The sequence below is a fragment of the Carassius auratus genome, chromosome 34 (genome assembly GCF_003368295.1).
Source record: "Carassius auratus strain Wakin chromosome 34, ASM336829v1, whole genome shotgun sequence".
NCBI classification, from domain to species: domain Eukaryota; kingdom Metazoa; phylum Chordata; class Actinopteri; order Cypriniformes; family Cyprinidae; genus Carassius; species Carassius auratus.
The window spans coordinates 12,632,400-12,656,492 of NC_039276.1; the positions used below are offsets into that span (position 1 = coordinate 12,632,400).

At 35.8% G+C, this 24,093-nt stretch overlaps 4 protein-coding genes across 4 annotated transcripts; 3 read left to right on the forward strand and 1 right to left on the reverse strand.

The window, feature by feature from the left end:
- The first annotated feature begins 1,130 nt into the window (after positions 1–1,130).
- LOC113053235 (lariat debranching enzyme-like) lies at positions 1,131–5,769 on the forward strand. The gene is made up of 8 exons (XM_026218095.1): positions 1,131–1,463; positions 1,663–1,787; positions 2,814–2,894; positions 2,986–3,071; positions 3,233–3,457; positions 3,605–3,682; positions 3,787–3,932; positions 4,480–5,769. The coding sequence occupies exons 1-8, from the start codon at positions 1,267–1,269 to the stop codon at positions 5,252–5,254; spliced, it is 1,713 nt and encodes a 570-aa protein (XP_026073880.1). The 5' UTR covers positions 1,131–1,266; the 3' UTR covers positions 5,255–5,769.
- A 580-nt stretch (positions 5,770–6,349) lies between these two features.
- Positions 6,350–13,625, reverse strand: LOC113053236 (ras-related protein Rab-5B-like). The gene is made up of 6 exons (XM_026218096.1): positions 13,521–13,625; positions 11,066–11,363; positions 9,250–9,401; positions 9,030–9,152; positions 8,312–8,405; positions 6,350–8,095 (listed from the first exon to the last, which is right to left on the reverse strand). Exons 2-6 carry the CDS (start codon positions 11,226–11,228, stop codon positions 7,983–7,985), a joined length of 645 nt encoding a protein of 214 aa, XP_026073881.1. The 5' UTR covers positions 11,229–11,363; positions 13,521–13,625; the 3' UTR covers positions 6,350–7,982.
- A 1,772-nt stretch (positions 13,626–15,397) lies between these two features.
- LOC113053754 (TBCC domain-containing protein 1-like) lies at positions 15,398–20,351 on the forward strand. Its single transcript, XM_026219026.1, has 4 exons — positions 15,398–15,814; positions 15,899–16,060; positions 18,036–18,402; positions 19,464–20,351. The coding sequence occupies exons 1-4, from the start codon at positions 15,485–15,487 to the stop codon at positions 19,490–19,492; spliced, it is 888 nt and encodes a 295-aa protein (XP_026074811.1). The 5' UTR covers positions 15,398–15,484; the 3' UTR covers positions 19,493–20,351.
- A 1,034-nt stretch (positions 20,352–21,385) lies between these two features.
- LOC113053755 (gamma-crystallin S-like) lies at positions 21,386–23,482 on the forward strand. Its single transcript, XM_026219027.1, has 3 exons — positions 21,386–21,491; positions 22,242–22,484; positions 23,125–23,482. Exons 1-3 carry the CDS (start codon positions 21,483–21,485, stop codon positions 23,395–23,397), a joined length of 525 nt encoding a protein of 174 aa, XP_026074812.1. The 5' UTR covers positions 21,386–21,482; the 3' UTR covers positions 23,398–23,482.
- The last annotated feature ends 611 nt before the right edge of the window (positions 23,483–24,093 follow it).

Consider the following 24,093-nt stretch of genomic DNA (forward strand, 5'->3'; position numbering starts at 1 on the left):
TTATCTTCAAGAATCGGATAAAAAACACATATTTTTTTCATATTTTTCCCCCTACTTATCTGTTTTTCTTTTTATTTATTTTATTATAATAAAAACGTGGCTATGTACTGCATTACGCTAACTGAAACTTGCATGTCATTGTTCTTTTGTTGATTTTGATCGCTTGCATTTTCCTCATTTGTAAGTCGCTTTGGATAAAAGTATCTGCTAAGTGACTAAATGTAAATGTAATAACTATTGCTGATTACTAACCTATTATTTACTATATATTACCCATTTTTACATTTAAAAAAACAATTGAGGGGGAAAAACATCATCCTTTGAGCTGTATTTAAATCTTTCTTACAGCTGATTCTTATGCGGCGTTGGCAGACATCAAAGTAAAGCGAGAGTGCTTAGACAGCAGACGTCAATCATGCTTTCGAATCGTCCTTGCTGTACTTTGATGTCAGACACCGATCGGTCTGCGCAGCGCCACTTCAAGTCGAACACACCTACTGGCTGCAATTTCAACATTGGTTTCAAATTCAGGGATCTTTGATTCTTCTTCATTAGTTATTTATTCTTCATTATTTGCCAAACTACATACTGCAAAAATGCATTGGTATGAATAATAGTACAAAGAAATGAAGAAATGAAAAAGTAAAAACGAGGGTCTGAACAGTAGAAAATTGTATTACCTAAATAATAATAATAATAATAATAATAATAATAATTAAATACAAACTTTTTTGACTTTTTGGTCAGTTATTTCAGTTGTTCACTTTTAGAAAAAAGAAAATCCTGCTAAATTTGGCATATACACATTATATACATTCCATATACTATTAACGTACACACCGAATGCTGATCAAAGATTCTAACAACAACAATAATAATAATAATAATAATAATAATAATAATAATAATAATAATAATAATAATAATAATTTATTATTTTATTATTATTATTATTAATATAATAATAATAATAATAATAATAATAATAATAATAATAATAATAATAATAATAATAATAATTATTATTATTATTATTATAATAAAATGAATAACGAATGTAAATTACGGAAAGTGCGGGTGAAGAATAAAATTAGATTCCGTGCCCTGGTCACATGACAGTTCTGCGCATGTGCAGAGGAGCATGTGAGTACGGAGGCAAAACGGCTGTTGAAAGATTTGTCAAAGAGGTAAAGGTTTGACCCTCTGTGCGATGGGTAACGCTTTTTGTCGTCTTTGAACGTAAGTCTGTGGATTAGCGATACAAGGATGAAGGTGGCAGTAGAAGGTTGTTGTCACGGAGAGCTGGATAAGATCTATGAGAGCATCAGTTACCTGGAGAATAAAGAAGATGTGAAGGTGGATCTGCTGCTGTGCTGCGGAGACTTCCAGGCTGTCAGAAATGAAGGAGACATGAAGTGCATGGCGGTTCCTGCCAAATACAGACACATGCAAACTTTTTACAAGTAAGGAAACACCTGGAATTATTGATTAGACCGAAATCTAATTGAATAATGAGAGTAATTTACTGCACTACAGAGATAGAATATACACAGTGATTACATATATTTGTAAATTATTGGAAGCCAAATATTTTTGAGTGAATTTTAAGTAAACATTGCTTTGTTCAACCATCGTTTTCTCATGTCATCCGGTTTTCCCAAGGTACTACTCTGGAGAGAAAAAGGCTCCTGTCCTGACTATTTTCATTGGCGGTAACCATGAGGCATCAAACCATCTGCAAGAGCTTCCATACGGAGGCTGGGTGGCCCCCAACATCTATTACCTGGGTGAGATCTTTGGCTTATACTCACAATGCAAACTTTATTACTTTAAAGGGGACATCGGATACAAAATTCACTTGTACAATCTGTTTGCATATAATGTGCCTTAGCAGTGTGTGGACACAACCACCTACAATGGTTAAAATCCACAAAATTCACTTGTACAATCTGTTTGCATATAATGTGCCTTAGCAGTGTGTGGACACAACCACCTACAATGGTTAAAATCCACAAAATTCACTTGTACAATCTGTTTGCATATAATGTGCCTTAGCAGTGTGTGGACACAACCACCTACAATGGTTAAAATCCACAAAATTCACTTGTACAATTTGTTTGCATATAATGTGCCTTAGCAGTGTGTGGACACAACTACCTACAATGGTTAAAATCCATTAAAACATTTTTTTTCATTCCCCAAAAAAACTAAAGAGTCTCAATTATCAAGCTGTTTTGATTTTCGGAACAATATGACGTCATAATAAGAGTCTTAATTTTCTCCCGACATCAGAGAACCTGAAGACAGTGGATTAACGTTAGTTTTGTTTTTAATGGTAAATGCACCACAAATACACCTAATTTTATTTATGTCTGCAAAAATAGTTTTACTGCAGACTGCTTTCCTAACAATGTCTTGACAGTTCAAGGCAGGTTACATTTACAACTCTGTGTTTGCTGCGTAAAAACATCAAATAATTTTCACGTTGGTCTATTTTCTTTTCAGTTGACTGGGGAAATACATGCTCCCAAACGGGTCGCTGTGAACAGAGCTGTTTTAGACCAGATAAAAAGGGTGTTGTTTTACACAACAAACTGAGGAATTTTGACCAAAGTATGTTGCAGACATTTCATCAAGGCGTTAAAGAATCATACCAACTTGTGGAAAATGGGTATCCGATGGCCCCTTTAATATGTAATAAGATTAATAAAAGTAGTACTAAGTTTGTGTCTTAATGTTGCATGCTCTGTTTTCTTAATAGCACTTGGCTTTAAAAGGAGTTCCTAATGGATTTGTTGTTCCTCATTCCTCAGGTTATGCTGGCGTTGTGCGTTTTAAAGGTGTACGGATTGGTGGTCTTTCAGGAATATTCAAATCCCACGATTACAAGAAAGGTAAATTTGAACAATTCCAAATCAGTTGTGTTAAAAAAAAAAAAAAAAAAAAAAAAAAAGACATTTCGGAACTTTTGTTATGCAATTTCAGGACACTTTGAGTTCCCGCCATACAGCCCAGACGCCTTGCGCAGCGTATACCACATAAGAAACATTGATGTCTTCAAACTTAAACAGGTAAATCTTTGTGACATCCTTAAATTTAGATTAAAAAAATATATACTTTTTCTATGCATATAGAGAAAACAGGAATCAAAATATAAACAACAGTTTAATTAATAAAAAGATATAAATAATATTTTGCTGTGCATGTATAATTTCAAACCTAACTCTTTTAGATCAAGATGCCCATAGACATCTTCATGACACACGATTGGCCACGAGGCATTTATCACTATGGCAACACAAACCAGCTTCTCCGCCAGAAGAAGTTCCTCAGACAGGAAGTGGAGAGCGGTACCTTGGGCAGCCCTGCTGCTGCAGATCTTCTAGACCACCTGCAGCCCACCTACTGGTTTTCAGCTCACCTGCATGTGAAGTTTGCTGCAATGATGCAGCACGAGGTGGGTCCTCATGGATATATGAAAATATGTAGAGATATAAATGTATTAACAATACCAACATATAATAATGATTTGAAATATTTGTAAAATATATGTATCCATTTAATATCTTTTTATTAAGAGTTTATTATTCATTTTTCATAACAGGCTAAGAATAATGCTGCCCCAAAGATCACCAAGTTTCTCTCACTTGACAAGTGTCTTCCACATAGAGACTTTCTTCAGGTAAGGACTCTGTTGTTTCCATCAACAATCATGTTTAAAGCTCTTCCAGTAGTGACCAGTTTAGATTTAGTCTTTGTGAGTGAATGAATGTTTTGATATTGCAGATTGTGGAGGTAGCAGACAGACCGGGCTCTTCTGAGCACCTTGAGTATGATCCAGAATGGCTGGCCATCTTGAAAGCGACAGACAACCTTCAGAAACCATCCTGCAATTTCTGGAACCCCCCACAAGACAATGGACTACACACCCGGTATAGACCACATTATAATGAGTGTATTTACATGAGCATCATTTTCTGATTGCTGGCTAACACTTCGTGTATTCCCAGTAAATTCTGTTTTATTACTGCGGGAATCCAGGGTCCAGTTGGATAAACATAGCTACTATGTTAAGATTGAGTTTTAAAAATCTTCAATTCTTTAAGGAATAGAAAGTTCAAGTGAAGAGCATTGATTTGAAATATTAATATTTTACGACATTATAAATGTATTTACTGTCACTTTTGATCAATTAAATGCATCTTACTGAATTAAAGTTGTTTTTTTCCTTTAACAAAAAAAAAAAAAAAAAGAAAAAATCTACTGCCCACAAACTTTTGAACAGTAGTGAAGTATCAGACTTAACATAGGCATACATAATATTGAGAAAATGGCTTATCTGTTTTATAACAGTCAGGTTAAAACATTTAAATTACATGCAAACAGAATATCGTGCACATAAATGCAGTCAATGTCTTGCACACAAACTAATTTCTATGTCTTAAGTATTTAGCCATCCTGTTCCTCTGCTTCTTTCAGGTGGGATTTCACTGCATCAGAGGAAGCTATGATGGAAGTCATGAGTGATTTGAGCGGTGACCTTTGCATCCCTGAAAATTTCAGCCTGACTGTGCCAGCCTATGACCCCAGCCGCCCTAAACCAAATGCCCACCCGGCCTACTCCATCAACCCCCAAACCACAGAGTTGTGTGCCACCCTCAGCTTGACAGACATCTACATCCTGGCTGGGCAGAGTGGGCTGGCTTATGGAAAGGAGGGTGCCACAGGTGCGACTGAAGAAGAGGAGGATGAGGACAGCACAGGGAGTGTAGATGAACCCAGCGAGTACCCCACTGACACCTCCGGCCTCTCCAGCTCCTACAACCCTGATGAAATCACCATCGAGGATGAATGGGAGGAGGTAGAGGATGAGGATGAGGGAGTAGAATGTGCCGAGGGGAAAGAGACCGACGCAGTGGTTCCAGAAGGGCAGGTGGGGAGCCAGGACAGCGATAGAGACAGCAGTCCCCAGCGAGAACCGGCTAATAGACTGATCTTACCGCCCCCGTGTACCGCACCAGAATCAGATGCTCCACTACGCTCCTTGCGGCCTCTTTCTCTTCCCCCTCCTGCAGCATCCCTCTCCCAGGGCAGCTCAGAAGAGGAGGAGGGCTTCACATCAGCCAGGGTCCCCAAACGCACCAGTGGGGAGACGACACAGGGGTTAGCAAGTCACACGGGCGGCACACCTCAGATCAAAAGGAGAAACCAGAGTATCTACACAGCAGCAGAGGATGAGGAGAGTGAGGGCTAGATAAATGCAATTATGTTTTTTGATCAGCTAAGTACTACCAATTATGATCTGCAGGATAGTTTACAGTCTCTTTGCGAGTCTGAAGGGTTGAACGGGTTACTAGATCGATGTAATGTAAATCGTCATCTGCTTGGGAACTACTGTTTTAAAGAACAGGATTTTGTCCTTTATGAGTGTGAGGAGTTAAAAGAAAAACTATTTTCAGAAAAGTCAAGGTTTGGAAATTTCTTCTTTTTTTTTCTTTGTGTATAAAGTAACACCACAACTTTTTATCTTGTGTTTGTCATTTATTTTCCTTTTGTGATGAGTTTTAACGATCTGTTCCTTTCTATATTTTTAGTCAGATATATCACAATCAACAGGCTTGGCTGTTGTTTCATTAGCTTTGTGGCGATTGAATTGGCTTTACCATTTTATTGTAAATACATTAAAGTCTAAATAATTTATGATCTCTAATGGCTTTTTTGTTGTTGTTGTATATTCTATCTGTCTTTCATAAAAAGGGAATAACTTGCCTCATGCCTGCAGCAACTTTCCTTTTTGGCTAACGACCAGTTTCACTGAGCTGTTGGGATTGTCCTGGTTATATTTTTCTATTGCATTTTGAATAATTGCAGAAAATAAGCACTGTGACCAACAAAAGTTTGATCCACATTTATCATCTGTAGTCCCATAACCACTTTTAGTAGCACCCTCCCTTGTCAAAACATGAAGAAATCACAAGTAGGAGTATTAATTACACAACTTAATGACTTTTCAAGTTGGATGTTTGACCTGGAATGCCCTTCCAGTTAAATATATTAGTAGGTGGAGGGGAAATTCCAAAGTTCTGAGTGTGTAATGCAGCACTGTATACCTAGAGAGCTACATGTATCTATTAGCATCAAGCACTAGGAGTGTTAGCAAACATAATGACCAGACGGGTTTCCCTATGTCATTGGGTGCTGCTACTGGCAGGTAGTTTAGACACTTTAAGAGTAAATATTACAGTGACATGTCACATGGGAGCATGTGACATTGTTGAACGCTTGTTCCTCATAAATGAATGATAGCAGAAATTTAGTCAATTTAGTCAAAAAGCCATTGAAGCTAAAGCCACATTTCACTCATAGCAGAACAGCACAGCTTTATTTAACATTTCAGTTCACAAAGGTGTTAACAGGAGATCAGATCTATTCCACAAAAAAAGGTGGACCTGAAGACACATGACAAATGACTTCTAGCTGTGTGACACCATATTATGATACCTAATTCATTCCCTAAATGACCACATAAATGTATTGGTAACCCATTAAGTTACTGACTAAAATCAATTTTAAATAAAACTCATTTGTATACGCATCAACAAACACCATCTATAAAACAAAACTTCATAAATGACTGTTACTAACACGCTCCACTAATTATTCTTACAGGTTATTGCCTGTACACTTCGGGCCACCGTCTCGAAATGCTACTTTTCGGCGGTCTGACGACCTCAAAAAAAGCCCAAAACAAAGAACACGGAAAAAACGGAGTAGGCACTTCTGTTTTTTTTTCCACTTTTTCAGGGGCTCTGTGGACCAAAATGTCTCTTGCTGCTTTTTGCCGTCCTGGCATATCGCACAACAATGGTTGCTAAATCATTCATGTTGTTGATTTGTGGGTTCTTGAATATTCTTGTTGCTTTTTTTTTATATCACATACTGAGGCTGCATGAGTATTGCATGACTTCCTAGTCCAGAAGAATCAATGTGCGTTATTCTGCGATTACTCAAGAAGCGAAATGGTTTACGATCATCTACAGTCATCTGGTTTGTGCCAATATGTTGTCAATGATTTGTCGATTGTTTCTTAATAAACAGTAGTTTACACAAAGCGACGAGAACGTAGAGAAGGCATCGTAGAGCTTGCTGTTGGTTCGTGAACTTCAACACTGAACTTCAAGATCAATGTGGTCGGGAGTGGGAAATTGGAAAGGGAAGACAACATTGGTGTTCTTCAATACTTTTTGGGTCTAAATTGAATGACGAGCTACGTAAGGGAGACCAGCTCGAACAAAGGTAATAAATAAAGCTGGAGGCTGAAAAAAAAAAACAAGTTCAGGGTGAATGAATAACTTCTGCTTCAGTGTTCCTTTTGTAGTTAAAAAATTTAGTAGATGTGGCTCATGCTTGGAGAATTGCAAGGGGTAGCTTAGGTCAAGGTGCTGACTTCCTTCCAGTGTCAGAGTTGGGATCAGAATAGGAGAGCCCAGAGCATACGGATATTTGGTGTAGATTTAGCTTGAAGACTTACAGCTATTTTAAGGGGGCTTAATGGACCATCTCGGTTCATTCCACGACTGAAAATGGGATTTGTCGATTAAATAGTTATTCTATTCATCGTGATTCTTCTGTGTTCCTGTATCTCTTTGCCAATCTCTTTTCTCTTTGGGTGAAACCCTGGTGCTTGCATAATGAAAATCAACAGAGGCTGAAATTATTGTTGAAATAATGCAGAATCCGTATTTACTGCTATATATGACAGTGTCCATCGTCCGTTCGCTCTCTGCCCTGTCCATCAGAAGTATTCCTTGAAAAATCTCTTTAAGGCATCACTGAGGGATTTTCCCTCAATCTCTTTCTGTTATTCCTCTATCCTATCTATTTCTTTCTGTATCCGTCTTAGGAGGTGAAAGGGTAACGGGGTGGGATTTTGGGAAGGAGGTGGTGTCGGTGGTCTCCCGTGGTGGAGTGTTGACAAGCCTTTAGTTCCCACAGCAGCTTCGAGTGGACTGTGCATCTGGGTCCTGAAGGTTTACCCCCCTGTGTCGAGCAGCATGCGTAGGGTTTTGGGTGTCTGTTTTTGGCATCTTTTTTGCTATTGATAAATAAACAAAAGGAGTTGAATGAAAAATAAAGAGCCTGAATGCTGTTTATAATGTCAATATTCTGTTTAGAGGCTTAAATTATGTTATTGAATTTACTGCGGAAAGTTTCATCCATGCAGGTTTCTTTTTCTAACAATTTTCTAAAGGTTTACAACAACTAGGTGCAGAAGAGAATATACTAGTAAGAATACGGCTTTAATGCTCACCAATGGCCAGGAACAACTCGTTTACATTCATTGCAGTCTTGGCAGATGTTTCCATGAAAAGCAAGCCTGTGTCTTCTGCGTATGTCTGGGCTTCCTGTGCAGAAATGTTAAATTAATGTCTGGGTTATGGCTCACAAGACATTAGAGCAATAGTCAACAGTTTTAGTTGCAAAATTTGAATTTTTAAATATAAATTGTACCAACATTATGCTTTATATTCAGCAAAGATTCATTAAATTGATCGAACAGTAACAGTAAAGACATTTAAAGTGTTACAAAGGACTTGCATTTCACATAAATGCTCTCTGTTCTTCTGAACTGAACTTCCCTATTCATCAAAAATGCTAAAATCATGGTTTCCACAAAACAATGATAATAATAAGACATATTTCCTAACCACCAAATCAGCATACTAGAATGGTTTCGAAAGGATCATATGACACTGAAGACTGGAGTAACGGCTGCTGAAAACTCAGCTTTGACATCAACATTATAATATATATATATATATATATATATATATATATATATATATATATATATTAATTCTGTTCTGTCTTTTTTTTAAGTTTGAAATACAAACAGCACCACATTATACAAACAACAATCCCAGAGCTATTTATAAATCAAACCATGATGTGAGACTTTTTGTCATTTAATTGACAGAAGAAAAAAAAAAAAAACATATGAACTATGATTAAAGAAAGAAAGGTATGACCTCATACTCCACGAGTCTCTTTTCTGCTAGGTCAGCCTTGTTTCCTGCGAGAGCAATGACAATGTTGGGACTGGCCTGCCGCTGCAGCTCTTTCACCCAAGCCTTTGCTCGCTCGAATGTGTCCTACAAACACATGGCTAAAGACTAAGCAACAAACATACTATTTTACCAATTGAAAGTTTGTAGCCTTTATATAAAGTGTGTACTATTGTAAACTTACAGGCTTGGTGATGTCAAAAACTACAATAGCTGCCTGGGCTCCGCGGTAGTACATAGGGGCCAAGCTGTGGTAGCGCTCTTGTCCAGCCGTGTCCCAAATCTCAAACTTCACTGTAGTGTCATCCAGACAAACAGACTGTGCCAAGAACGCAGCTGATGGCGAGCAACAGATAAAAAAAAAGATGAGTAATCTAAGCTAGAGATTCAAAGATGAATAATACTGAGGATTGACATTTTTTGTGATTGGAATCAGAGTTATAAAAATGACAAAATCACATAAAATACTAAAACTTTCACTTTATTAGTTACTAAAAAAACTAACAAAAGTTAATTGGAAAAGTACTTATAATAGTATATAAATAATGCTAATAAAACAGTTTTGAATAGAATAAAATAGAATACTAAAACTTAGTTTTTAATGTACAATCAACATTATGGTCTAAACACAGCAGGAGTTAAGCAAGTGTAAACAACTTATATTAAAGCTAATAATCAATTTACTTAGCAGCAGAATAATTTATTACGATTACTATTATTAATGTTTTTTTATAATTTTAATTTATTTGAATTAATTATTCATTGAACATATGCATATTTTATCATACTGCTGTTACTGCAGTTCTATTAAAGCAAAAAGGCAACTCAAGATAGTGTTTTAATGTGACTTTATCTTCAGTTCATGCTTTTAAATACCCCTTAACCATGGTAAAATCACTGCAATCCATGCCCTCAAGTGCTTTATTTCTTTAGCAAGAACTCCAGTCTAATATCAGTGTTGCAATAAGTCCATTTATATGGTATATGTCTGATTCTAATTTATGGGAGCCAAAGTCTAAAACAATGTTTGCAAATACTAGTGTGACGATTAAACTCCGAGATAGTGAACCTGGTTTGTCATCATACACGTGACGGCATCTACTGCTATGACTAAGTACAAGATCAGCTCAGTTTAAAGTCAAGTTAACACAATGTTACAGATCAATATAAAGAATCTTTAAGTGTGTTGTCACTTCTCAGCACTGCGGACTATACTGCTCACACCCAATGAGGCTCTTGAAGTGTTTATTTGCAAAACGGGGTAATAGGCAAAAATCTGTGTGCAACTGTGTTTTTTTTTTTTTTTTTATTTTATAAAACTAGTGTTCTAGTAGCCCAACTGGTTGTATATGGTAAAAGGATCTACCAAATTATTTACAATACAACTCAAAATTTCAGGGTCAGCAATATTTGTAATGTTTTTGAAAGAACTGTCTTATACTTACTACTCGCTACTCACCAAGATTACATTTATTTGACAAAAAAAATAAAGAGTAAAAACAGTAGAATCGTGAAATATTAATATAATGTGTTCTATTTTAATATGTAATTAATTCATTACTCTGGTAGCAAAGCTGAATTTTAAGCAGCCACTACTCCAGTCATCAGTGTCACATGATCTTACAGAACCCATTTTAATATGCTGATTTGGTGCTTAAGAAATATTTATTATTAACAATGCAGGAGTGGAAATGGAGATACATCTTTTTAAGGATTCTTTGATGAATAGAAAGAAAAACAAAACAGCATTCAATGGAAGTTTTTTTTTTTTTGGAACAATGCAATAATCTTAACTGTCACTTTAAATCACTTTTAATGTGTCCTTGCTGAATAAAAGTATTCATTTATTTAAAAAACCACAAACTTACTGACCCCAAACTTTTGATCTGTACTGTATGTAGGAATATAAATGCAATAAACTATTCAAAACAACCAAAATCTACCTAAATATCAACACCCATATTTATGAACTCAATTTAAATTCATCACCTATGCCTCACCTCCAATGGTGGTCTCCTGAAACTCATCAAACTGGCCCTTAACAAAGCGCAGCACCAGGCTGGACTTGCCTACGGCCATGTCTCCCAGCAGCACCAATTTGAACTGGCAGATCTTGGTCTGCGGTAGGCTTCCATTGACCCTGCTGGTCCCGCGAGAGCTCATGATGTAGGAAGGGTGGCCGTCCTCCCCGACACCGTCTTTAAAAGCAGCAATTTAAAACAGTCCACAAGTTGTTGTTGGCTTTTTTTAAGTACTGGAGACTTCTTAAGTTGTGAGGACAGCTGTCAGACTACGATGCTAAAAAACAAACAACAATAAGAGTAGAATGTAAGTGAAACAGGCAGTGGAAGAGGAAGTAACTTACAACTAAAACAAAGGAGAGTTAACATACTGAAAACCTGTTTTTTTTTTTTTTTTTTTTTTTTTTCATTACACGCGATTAAAAACATACTGAGACTTTTTATATATATATATACATATATATTTTATTTTATGTTTCACATAAGACAGCTAGTCATACGTGTTTGCAAAAACACAAGGGTGAGTAAATGATGCCACTTCATTTCTGGGTAATCTATCCCTTCAACTTTGCTCTAGTAAAAACCACTATGGCTATTGCAAAACCAAACTAAAACTAATCAAATGACAGCCAAAAACAGTTCTCGTCTCCCTCTCTACACAGCGAAATTACAACTTTCAAGTCAGCAGTCATAACCACAGATGCTCTAATAAGTGAATCAGTTCTGATCAGAAATAGGGAAGATGATGAGTAAAGCAACAAATGAACATTTCTTAGGTAAGAGTTCATTGCTAAACATCCTCATGACAGTTTAAATATGTGTGTCAAACTTTCGCAAATAATATTTCTGATTCAACAGCTTAAAAATGTCTCAAAAAACAAGGTGGCAAGTATCTCAGCTCAAGTGAACTTTTGAGATTGATTTGATGGGCATAGCACGAGCATAGCACATAACACTTTACTCGGCATCTCAATGAAAATATCTGGATATTGAAAGTACAGCCTCCCTCACACATTCCAAATCCACAGTTCCTCCCCAGGAATTAATTTTATTGTTGAAAATTCCTCTTGTGATGGATGTCAACATAAACAATGATCAATATCCTAGTTATCGTGCACCAGGTTGTCCACCAGTTTTGCGAAACTGTCACCTCTTTGTGGTTTCTCGGTCGTGTGCTGTTCTGCTTTTTGAGTTTGCATCAATATCGTTTTGCAGTGCAAATATTTATAGCTTAACTGCTTAAGTACATAGGTCAAAATTGGCTGGCCAACTCATACAGCAACATGAAGGCATTAAATAAAGTGTTAGTAAAATAACAATATAATCAATGTGCACTTAATATGTAACACCTTTGTTGAGCTGATTGTAATTATACAGTTATATTGATATAATGTTGCTGTAATGAATTGTACTTACACATACTGCTTGACATTTCCATTGTAAAATTAAGACTTACCATGATTTGCACACATTTTCTCACATAGTGAAGCTATAGGTTGACCACTGCACAATACAGAATTTGAATGCTGTGTTTCACCCTGAATATTCATAACATTTAACTATCAATTACACCTTCCAGTTTTACATAAAATCTTTAATCCATATTTTTTACCCATATGTATGCATGCGAAATTATCACATAAATCCAATGAACAGATGCAAGTCTAATAATCGGGTGTATGACTATTGATCTGATTAATCAATCTAATAATCACGTGAAAGCCTATTGATGTGATTGATAACTCTAATAATCAGGCACATGTTTACTGAATCTGGTGTATGTATATTGATCTGATTAATAACCCTATTAATAAAGCATTTTTCTACTGATCCGATTAATTACTCTTATAATCAAGTGTATGTACATTGATCTGATTAATTACTCTAAATATAAGGTGTTTGTTTATTGATCTGATTCATCACTCTATCAATATGGCATATCTATTGATCTGAAAAAAAAAAAACCCTGCAATATTAAGGACATGTCTATTGATCAGAATAATAACTCTAAAAATCAGGTGTCATTTATCTGAATAATAATTCTAATAATCTGGTGTGTGTATACTGATGTGAATAATAACTCTATAAAAATCAGATGTATGTTTATTGGTCCTGATAAATAAATTCGATAATCAGGAGTATGTCGACTGATCTGATTAGTTACTTTAATAATCAAGGATATGTCTGCTGATCTAATGCATAACTGTAATAATCAGGTGTATGTGTACGTGATCTAGTCCATAACGCGGACAGTCAGGTGATTATGTCTTTTGGGATGCATTAGAGACGCAATACAGACTCTGACCATTAACGTGACTCGTCTCGATCCAGGCGAAGCGGGCCGAGCGGTACCATGAACATCAATTTCTAAAATAATAACACCTCTTTTACATACAAAGAGTCATATACAACTATCAGCATTATTGATATCTACCTGTTGTTGCCAGTCGCGGCTGTTTTGGTGGTGGCTGTTCGGCTGTAGATCTATCAGCTGGATATCGGTCTTGGGAGCACTTCCGCACATCCGCGCATGCGTACATTGCGCAGTGAGCAATACAAGTCAACGCATTTCGAAAGATTTCTTTGTTTTATTTACTAATTCGTGTATAAATAATAATTTATGGTCTTAAAATAAGGTTGATATCGTTTCCCTTTTGTAAGCACTAAGCTTAAAATTGTATACAATGCTGTCTTGTATAGTTTAATTTGAAATAATATTAAAATATTTAGAAAAATAACATAAAAATAGGCTATATTTATTAAAACTATTATAAAAATAATACAGTCAAATAGCTTTAAATCTCTTCTATTAGACTAAATTAACTAACTTTTATTTTGAAATGGAGAGAGGAGCTTTCTAAAAGAAGGATATCAGTTTATATTATCAACGAATACTTCGATATTTATAAATAACACCAAATATTTATTTTTATCATCGTCAATATATATATATATGTGTGTGTGTGTGTGTGTGTGTGTGTGTGTGTGTGTGTGTGTGTGTATGTATGTATTTATTTATTTTTGGATGACTTTTACGTTGAAGCCCTAAACTCTCAAGGATCAGGTAATGTAATAAAAACTAAGCCCATTAATTATCACTGTGTTATTGTAACGTTATTATTTCTAGAAAGTATGTTACTAAATTTGTCATAAAGTTGGCTGGCTGATCCAAATCTTCAATTGAATTGGCGTAAAGGAAGCCATTTATTTTCCATTCTATAAGTTACATACAAGAAGTTTCTGGATTGATGTCGAACATAAAAAAAGGTTATATATATATATATATATATATATATATATATATATATATATATATATATATATATATATATATATATATATATATATATATATATATATATATATATATATATATCTGAATGCACTGTAAGTCGCTTTGGACAAAAGCGTCTGCTAAATGCATAAATTCAATGCATTTAAGAAAACAAAGAATATAAGCCAGTGCCAAAGTAAAAATGTCTGGATTGATGTCGAACATAAAAAATGTTTTATATATATATATATATATATATATATATATATATATATATATATATATATATATATAACATTGAATTTATGCATTTAGCAGACGCTTTTGTCCAAAGCGACTTACAGTGCATTCAGATATATATATATATATATATATATATATATATATATATATATATATATATATATATATATATATATATATATATATATATATATATAACATTTTTTATGTTCGACATCAATCCAGACATTTTTACTTTGGCACTGGCTTATATTCTTTGTTTTCTTTTTTCACTTTTGAAAAATATTTCTAATTGTATTTCTTGTATATGTTATTAATTGAAAAATGCACCGATTAGCATCTAGATACTTTACTGCAGGGATAGGCAACTTTGGTCCTGGAGGGCCACTGTCCTGCAGAGTTTAGCTCCAACCCTAATTAAACACACCTGAACAAGGCAGTCAGTGTTTTCGGGATTACTAGACATCTACAGGCAGGTGAGTTTTTATGAGAGCTGAAGCTAAACTCTGCAGGATAGTGGCCCTCCAGGACCAAAGTTGCCTATCCCTGCTTTACTGGGATGATGTGGTTGTCATGGACACATTGAAAGTTTAATTTAACAAGGCTATCAAGTGGTTATTTGCTTGACTCATACATCTGGCTCAGATTGGTTTGATATGATTAATGTCTTACCTTGACTTTCCAGTTGTATTGTAAAATCTCTATCTAGCTTTTCTATTGTAACCATTACTTACCACTCATATTATTATTGTCTACAACATATTATGCATTTTGCCAGTGCATTATCACTTATGATCCTATACAGCCATCTTAATGGTGATTTTATACTATCTTCTAACTCCGCTCACTTGTTTGAAAAAAATCTTTTATCTTCAGTAGAAATGGACAAATACACAGCATGTGTATGGCCACGTCTGGAGCCCTTCCTGATCGGGGTGCTTCCCGCCACACCCCCAAGCAAATTCAGCATGCATTATCTGCGCAAGATGGCCTGTTATGTCCGGACCCGGGATGGTTGCTTCCCCAGGCTTGGCTGGCACATGTGGCGACACATCGCTTGTGGCAAACTGCAGCTGGCAGAGGAGCTTGCCTGGCTGTATTTTGAAACTTTTGATCTGTTGATGCCTCGTTCTGCAGAGCAGAGATTAGAGTGGGCAGAATCTCTATCTCAGTGCCACACTCCTAAGGAACTTGACAGGCAGCGCTGTAAGGTAAGAACAAAAATGGTGTAGTGCTTTTAGATAGTATTATTGCTGTTCTGCTGTGCTAATCTTTTTCCCTATGCCTTCTTTTAGCTGTCAGTGGACACTCTGCAGTTTCTACTCTTCTTGTATCTACAGCAACTAAACCGAATCTCTCTTCGCACTTCACTGATTGGGGAAGAGTGGCCAAGTCCCAGATCACGATCTCTCTCTTCTTCCTCTGAGAGAGACAACAAAATAAGCTCCCAAAATAAGGTGTGTGGGTGAATTTTATGAAAACATCAAACATGTTTCATTATTTGAAAAATGTAAAGACAATTTTATAACATACAATGATTTGTGGGGTAGGGTGGGGTTATACGCTACCATTCAAAAGTTTAAGGTCATTAAAGGAGTTATATGATGTTGCAAAAAAAAAAAAAACTGTGTTTTTGGTGTACTGAAATGTGTTTATGCAGTTTAAGGTTCAAAAAACACATTATTTTCCACATAATGTACATTATTGTTGCTCCTCAATGCCCCACCTTTCTGAAACGGGTTGATTTTTACAAAGCTCATCGGTCTGAAAATCAAGGTGTACACTGATTGGCCAGCTATTCAGTGCGTTGTGATTGGCCGAATACCTCAAGCGTGTGACAGAAATGTTATGGCCCTTAACATAGTGTGATGCCAAGTCACGGCACGATGAGAAAAAAACAATAAAACCCATTAAAAACGAGGTATTTTTTGCATCCAGTGGGGATATAATTTCTGATTATAATGAAACCATTGTAGGCTAATCTCAGCAAACAGTAAAATGCGTTGCACACATCTGAATAATTGGGTTGAACTGTTCTGGAGCAGTATTTGTAAATACAACTTAACCACTGATTTCTAGTTGTGTCCTCTTTTGGAAGGCCAAACAAAGTAGTTTTGCTTTCACAACAAAACACACAGCATCTCCACAACATGACAGCGGCGGCAACAGCAGCGAGAATCAAAGTTATACCTTCTTTCTTTGTGTGAACATTTGGGTGGCGTTATGCAAATCTTACCACACGGTGACATAGACATGAGGGGGCGTGTTTAAAGGAGGCATTTTGGGGGGCGTAGACGAGTCTTAACTTTTTTTTATAAAAAATATCTCTTTGGGTTTGAATGTCTCTTTACTGTCATAAATGTATTCAGTATATATTTGAAACATATTTCCAAAAGAAAACAAATGAGAGCTTTATCAAAAAGTTGTAACATAACATGTCTCTAGAACACAAGTTAAAATAATCATTAAGTAAAGATGCCAAACAACATGTCTAGACATATGGCAAATGCAGTCATGCGCTAGATATTCATTCCTTTTGCACCTTTCTATTTCTAACCTTTTCTGTTCACATCTTATACCATGGGCTCGAAAAAAATCTGCATCACAGACAGAGTGTGTGAACCTGGAGTTAGGCATATGCCGAGTCTGTTCTGTTCCTGCGCTCCACTTAGGCGCGCTGCATCCTGACTGGTTCAGATTGCATAATGCAGAAGGTCAGGCCATGGAAAACATTGCTATAAAGTGATTTAGAAAGCGCGTACACTCAAATCGGGATTTTATTACAATTTTGATTAATCGTCCAGCCCTAGTTTGAGGCTTTAGTCTTTGAAACTTTAGGGATCTTATCGATTTACTAACAGCTTGTTACACTTCAAAGAGAAAGGAAAACTTGAAATCGCATTATATGACCCCCTTTTTAAAATTTTTTATTAATTAATACCTTTACTCTGCAATGATGGATTACATTTTAAATATATGTTATTATTTTATTTTTATTTTATTTTTGCAATGTGTACGTACAAATAATTAACATTTATATTTAATAGAAATTTATGTTTTTTGTTTATTATATTTTAGACTTTATTTAATTAATGAAATGGAAAATTGGGGATGTGTTTCACTGTCATGAAAATAATAAAAAATAATTTAAATATTTAAAAAAAGTTAAATCTTTACAAATACTTTAAAATTTTCCTTATGCAAAATACAATCTCTTATTTTTTCTTATGGGGGTGAAATGTATCCTCAGACATCATCATATTCACTTTTGTATTTCCCCTGAATGTACTTCCATTTGTTACTCACACAGTCAGGTGTACATTACATTTGTGCCTGTATCCTGTTTATATCCTTTTTTTTGGTTTGTTTATAAAGACTGATGTATAAAGAGAATTTTTCATAATAATTTGTTTATTCCTTCTGTTTGACCAGAACTGGGACGACCAGGCTCATCTTACTTTCATCCAGACACACCTGGCTGAGCTTTTGGAGCTGCTAGTGGAGCCAGACCAGCTGAGCAATTCAGGGCAGCTTCTGCGTGACAGCCAGCTCACTTCAGAGGCTCTTGAAAGCCTCAGTTTGTTGCTGGAAGGATCTGTGAACCTTAGCCGTACCGTGTACCCAATCCACAAGCTCCTCAGCCACATGCCACTGCAGTCTCAGGCAGGATTCTCCAAACTCAGCCACTCCTGCTCTCTGCAGCAGTTCCAGGGGTTTCTGCATCAGGCCCTTTGCCTCAACCCCTTCGGCGTCTCTACCTGCTCACAATCTGGAAAGAAACTGGCATGGGCCCTGCAAGGTAAACCCTAATTTCTCGTCAAAGGAATGAAGTTGTGTGTTTAATGTTTTACAAGTCAAATGTCCTTTAGGAATATTTGAGGTATACTTTCATTTAAAGGGGTAATGAATTTAGAAATCAACTTTTACTTGAGCTTTTGATCATTGTACTAAAAGAATGTCCTGTGAGTTTTAATAACTGAAAACGTCCTTGTCTTAGTGAAATAAAAGCTTTAAGTGACACCAGGCCCAGCGAACACCAGATCCTGGAATGTGCCTACATATGAAATAATAGATAGGTTAAACACTGCCTCCACAGAAAAATATCAACACCCAATACTGTAGCCCCCTCACTGATTAGCACATGACATAGTATATACATGACACGGAAATAACACAAGTGGCGCTTAACCAGATTGAGCAACCAAGCATTAAACATGCCGTTAAAGATCGCAAAATATTGTGCAGTGCCTGGTTGTGAAAGAACACGTACGCTGCATAACCTTCCTTCAGATTCAAATGTTAGGAATAACCTTTATTTTTAATGAAGTTTCAGCCCACGCAAGTAAAACATAGAGGGTTTGTTCACTTCATTTCATGGTGGATTCCTTTGTAAACAAGACACAGGTCCACGCTTTTGATTTGATTTATATATATATATTGTATTATATTTTTAGAATAAAATCTGTTTTTATAAGTTTTTTTTGTTGTTGTTGATTTTAATGAATTCTAGGTCTGTCGTATTGCACAATCGCTTTTATTATTTTATGTATTATTTCATGTTTTTTTTTTTTTTTTTTGGTGCATTCCCTGACGAGATTAATTTGGTTTAATTTAACAAATAATACATTTATTATTAAGATTATTTTCAATTTTTTTTTAGAATGAAATAATTTTATTTTTTGTTGTTGGTTTGTATGTAAAATATGTATTCATTATATCAATATATATGTTTTGGGCTTTTGAATAACACATTCTCTGTTTTTCTTTCTTTTTTTTCCTTTTTTTTTAAACAGATTAAATCCAATTAAATCAATACATTTTTCTTTTAAGACATGATGCATTGTCGTTGTTGTTTTAAAGGGTTCAGAGACAGCAGTTTCAGGCCTTAGTGGAGCAGAAGTTTCATGAGTGGTTGCTTGAGACAGGACAAAGACAAGAGCTTGACAGTCTCCACCGTCCTGTCCTCACCTGCTCCACCTCTGTAGACCACTGGCCTGCCATCCACACCTCCAACTCTGGACCGAATGTACTCCAAGATCAACCACCAGAACCAGCAATGGGACGGGCACCAACTGTTTGCTAACAGAACAGCTAAACAACCAAAAGCTGCTTTTGCCCTCTTCCCACCCCAAAAAAAAACAAAACATTAGTGTTCCTCTGGTATGAAGACTGTCAGTGCTGTATCGGGTTTTGACAGGGAGTTTGTGTCCTGTCACATTATGGACATGTAGGGAAATCTATGCTGGATTAGTTTGTAGAGATGCAGGGTTATTGCTGCAGGTGTCTTGATAGTTTTAGCATTATGCTACTTTCTGTTATAAGACATCAGTGATTCCAGAGGTTGATGTGCAAGAGAATATCACCATTAGAGAGTCATTATTTAATTGCTGCCTTCACATGAATTTAGAGGAAACGAGGATGAGAAATGTGCAGGCGTGTACTGTAATTATTGACAAATATGTCTCAGGCTCAATTGGTACGTTGCATAACACATATGTTCACTAAAGAGTTTGCAGCTATTGCCTCCTTGCCTCTCATGGGCCAGTATAAATGTTTATATTTCTCCTTTGCTGTATGTTTGTTCACAATGCCTTGCACTGTATTTGCACTATTACTGTATCTGCACAATTCTGATTCCAACATCGCTGTCATTTAAAAAGTCTCTTAAATGTATTCATTCCTTAAGTGAACATTTAAAATATGTTTGAATCAGTATTTTATAGTTTAGTGTACATATTCTATAGGTAGCCCTGTTACTTGAATATTGACTAGTAATTTGGTTTCTTAAAAGTGAAATGGTTTGGGTGTTTAATAAACCATCACTATTTTCATATTCGGTGTATTCAATTTTAGCTATTCAGACTTTAGACTTCATTAAAAACTGAACACACCACTGAATCTTTCCCTTGAGCTTTAATGGCCATATTGAATAAATAGAACTTTGGCTTACTGAATGGAGTATATGTGTGTACTACATGTTAAATTAAACGTGACATTCAGTTGTCATTGCAAAAACTAAAATATTTATATTTTTTCCTCCAATTCTGGTAGTATAACTGAATTTGTTGAAGAGCTTCAATTGTTGATAAAGTACTGATAAACTAAAGTACCTGTTATTTTAGTATTTATATATATAGTTCAGTTGGTTTTTTTTTTTACAATTCTACATAGCTTTATTTTTTATTTCAGTTTTAGAAAATTAGTGGGTAATTTTAGTATTTAAACTTAATTGGAAAGATAAAAATTGTAATTTTCATTAAAGAGTTTGAGTTTAATTTCAATCACTGAAAAAAAAATACTTTTATATATATATTTTAGGTAAAAATAACAACACTTGTATGTAATAAATTAGTTTAAATGCACATTACTCCCACCTGTTCCATGGTCTATATGCAAACCACTCACATTTTCTCCAGATTTAGTTTAGTTAGCCAGTTCAATTGCCAGTGTCTATGCTGTTGAAAAGAGCTGAGCCAGGGTAATGGGTGCCATTCAGCATGTCATGACACAATCCAATGAGTCCGGGCTCTTTTTTTTTTTTTTGGCAGAGCTCTTGGCATCAGGTGCTGGCCGGTGTGCTGTTTGTTGTGGTTCAGATTGGTCCAGTTGTAGGGTGCAGTGGTGTTTCAGGATGAATGAATGCCCATGCCAGGCTAGTCATTATCCTTTAATCCCCATTTGCTTTTCTCGAAAAATAAACTGAATGGTGCTAGAATCACTGACTCGATTTTTGGATCTCATTTTCATGACAAAGTGAATATCTGGTCCTCCCCTCCTCGTCATTTTGACATTGGGAGCTGCATATTTAAACAGCCCCATAAACATTCACTCTAGACACTTAGACCTCCTCGCCAGTCAAGACCGAAAATAATATTCAAGATGGGCAGGGTGAGTAGGAAATCACTTTACAGAAAAAGAGAAAACTAAATTACAAAACAAAAAATATATATTTATAATAAAAGTTTCTTAACTTTAATGGCAGATTATTGTGTAGCATATTTGTGTGTAGTTCAGCAAATTAGTTTGCCAGTGCGCATGTATGGATGTGTTAGGGGGATTTGGGAAATGTGAAAAAGCTACCTAGCAAATAGTGCTGCTATATTTTTTGATACTTCATGATATTATCAAATATTCAAATGTGTAGATTTTTTTTTTGTATGCTTTCATGAAATGCCTAAATGAGGACACTGATTTTTAAAACTATTTTCTAAATGTCTTAGCCTGCATTCAGATCAGTACTGTAGGACTGAGTTGGATTAGACTATGTTTATGAAACTACGTTTTTTATCACAGATCAGACTGTTTCGGACCCAAGATGGTCATCTGTGAGTTTAGATGTGCAATATTGGTTGGTTGCTGGCATAACAAACTTGCTAATATCACTGGTAGATTGTTAAACTTATTAATGTTGCAGGTAGACCAGCTGATCAATATATCTTGAGAATTGTTCATAGCAAATCAGTGGATGCCAATTAATGTCAAACTCACATTGGTCAGACAAGATAAAATGTCCATTGCTTGCTGGCCAACCAGCCCAAATGAGCATGAACATGGCCAAAAATATTGTTTAAGGATTTTTAAAAGATGTTGTCATTCAAGTATACCAATGCTCTTCAACATTATCTTGATGTGTTTCAGATTGTGTTTTTTGAGGACAAAAACTTCCAGGGCCGCCGTTATGAATGTGACAGTGACTGCTCTGACTTCCATACCTACCTGAGCAGCTGCAATTCTATTCGTGTGGAAAGTGGTGCCTGGGTGGTTTACGAGCGGCCCAATTACACAGGTAACCGCTATCTGCTAACCAGGGGAGAGTATCCTGAATACCAGGGCTGGATGGGCCTCAATGACTGTCTCAGTTCCTGCAAGCTCATCCGCTTCGTAAGTTCAACATTGTGCATTAGTGAGCTTTTTTCTAAGACTTTAACAGGGTATACAGCAGAACAAATTTAATTTGCTATGTTTTTAGACCAGGCATAATGACCAAGCTGTTTCACAATGCTATGCCAAAACTGAATTCAATTTACTGGGTTAAAACTTAATAAAAGCCTAGGACAATATGAGTAGTGCAGACCTTTTCTAACCAGTTAACCTAAGTAGGCCACAAGGCCTTTGCCAATAAAACAGTGTCCATATGGTCTGCAGTATTTGATTCAGTCTTGTTTAAAGACCACACTTATGTGTAATGTAAGCAAACATTTAAAAATGTGTTAAATTCATAAAATATCAGACCATTTTCTGCCTTGAATACTATAATTTAAAGTATATATTTAAAATGGACCAAATATTTTAAGTTTAAAGTAGTCAAACAAGATAAAAATGTACATTAATTTACAAATTATCTTTATGAAGGTCTTCAAGTATTACAGCCTATTGTTAATTGACTTCCACCATAATAGTACCATCTTATTCCATGTCGTCTTTTTGTCATTTTGTCGCATTTATCCAAACTCCAACATTCATGCACAAATATTTCTTCCCCTTTTCCCTTCCCAAACCCAAATGGACCCAACCCATGCAGACAAGTGGAATGCAGTACAAGGTTCAGTTGTACGACAAGCCCGACTTCACAGGCCAGGCTATAGAGTCCATCGAAGACTGTCCATCTGTGCTGGAGAGGTTCCGTCTGAGAGAGGTCAATTCCTGCAAAGTTCTGGATGGCTACTGGATCTTCTACGAGCATCCCAACTACCGTGGCCACCAGTACTTCCTGGAGAAGGGCAACTACCGCAAACCAGTGGACTGGGGTGCGGTCTGTCCCACCGTGCAGTCTTTCAGGCGCTTCACTGAGTGATGTCCCTGTGTCACAATACTACTTGCCTGTGACTCACTGAAGTTCCGGCTGAAATAAAGTTCGGCTGGAGATCCACTCAACAGCACATTTGTTGCTTGTTTGTAGTTTGTACTTAGACTAATATCAATAGCAAAGCATAGGTCTTAGATCTACAGTTACAGGGTAGAGATTGAAGCGAGTTCCAATTTAGAAAAATAAATAGAGATAAATCAATTTAAAGTGTTACATTACTGGGCATTGCTGAAAATGTATTTGAAATTAATTAGTCAGCAGCAAAAATTACAACAATACACTATTTATTTAGGTAGATTATTGTTTTTATAAACTGTGGTCCCACATCTTTCAACCAGTGACTTTCCAGTCATTCAAGATTAACTTTATAAGAATTTTCAATATAATTTTTACATTCATAGCTGTTAGCGATTTCTTGCCAATAAAATATTTTCAAGCTGAGTGTTACTAAACAAATTAAATCAAAGATTAATTAACATTAATTCATTTTTATTATTTTCCCTGACTTTCCCAGTTCTGGAAATCACAAATGTAAAATTCCCCCTTATAATTTCAGGTTTTTCATGGCTAACAGCAATAATAAAAGAGACAGTTCTGTACTTCAAACAATTCATTCATCAAGTAAAAATGTGCATAAGTCTTTAGTTCTGTTCATACCAAGAATGATAACTATAACCATAATGT

Excerpts from the sequence above, each read along its gene's own strand:
- LOC113053235 (XM_026218095.1), top strand. The coding sequence starts at position 1,267 with ATGAAGGTGGCAGTAGAAGGTTGTTGTCACGGAGAGCTGGATAAGATC. Across the intron at positions 1,464-1,662 it reads CACATGCAAACTTTTTACAA|GTACTACTCTGGAGAGAAAA; the intron begins GTAAGGAAACAC and ends GGTTTTCCCAAG. Across the intron at positions 3,458-3,604 it reads CTGCAATGATGCAGCACGAG|GCTAAGAATAATGCTGCCCC; the intron begins GTGGGTCCTCAT and ends TTTTCATAACAG.
- LOC113053236 (XM_026218096.1), bottom strand. The coding sequence starts at position 11,228 with ATGAGCTCTCGCGGGACCAGCAGGGTCAATGGAAGCCTACCGCAGACC. Across the intron at positions 9,402-11,065 it reads TCAGGAGACCACCATTGGAG|CTGCGTTCTTGGCACAGTCT; the intron begins GTGAGGCATAGG and ends GCTCGCCATCAG. Across the intron at positions 8,096-8,311 it reads CGAGTTGTTCCTGGCCATTG|CAAAAAAGATGCCAAAAACA; the intron begins GTGAGCATTAAA and ends ATTTATCAATAG.
- LOC113053754 (XM_026219026.1), top strand. The coding sequence starts at position 15,485 with ATGGACAAATACACAGCATGTGTATGGCCACGTCTGGAGCCCTTCCTG. Across the intron at positions 16,061-18,035 it reads AAATAAGCTCCCAAAATAAG|AACTGGGACGACCAGGCTCA; the intron begins GTGTGTGGGTGA and ends CTGTTTGACCAG. Across the intron at positions 18,403-19,463 it reads ACTGGCATGGGCCCTGCAAG|GGTTCAGAGACAGCAGTTTC; the intron begins GTAAACCCTAAT and ends GTTGTTTTAAAG.
- LOC113053755 (XM_026219027.1), top strand. Across the intron at positions 22,485-23,124 it reads CCTGCAAGCTCATCCGCTTC|ACAAGTGGAATGCAGTACAA; the intron begins GTAAGTTCAACA and ends CAACCCATGCAG.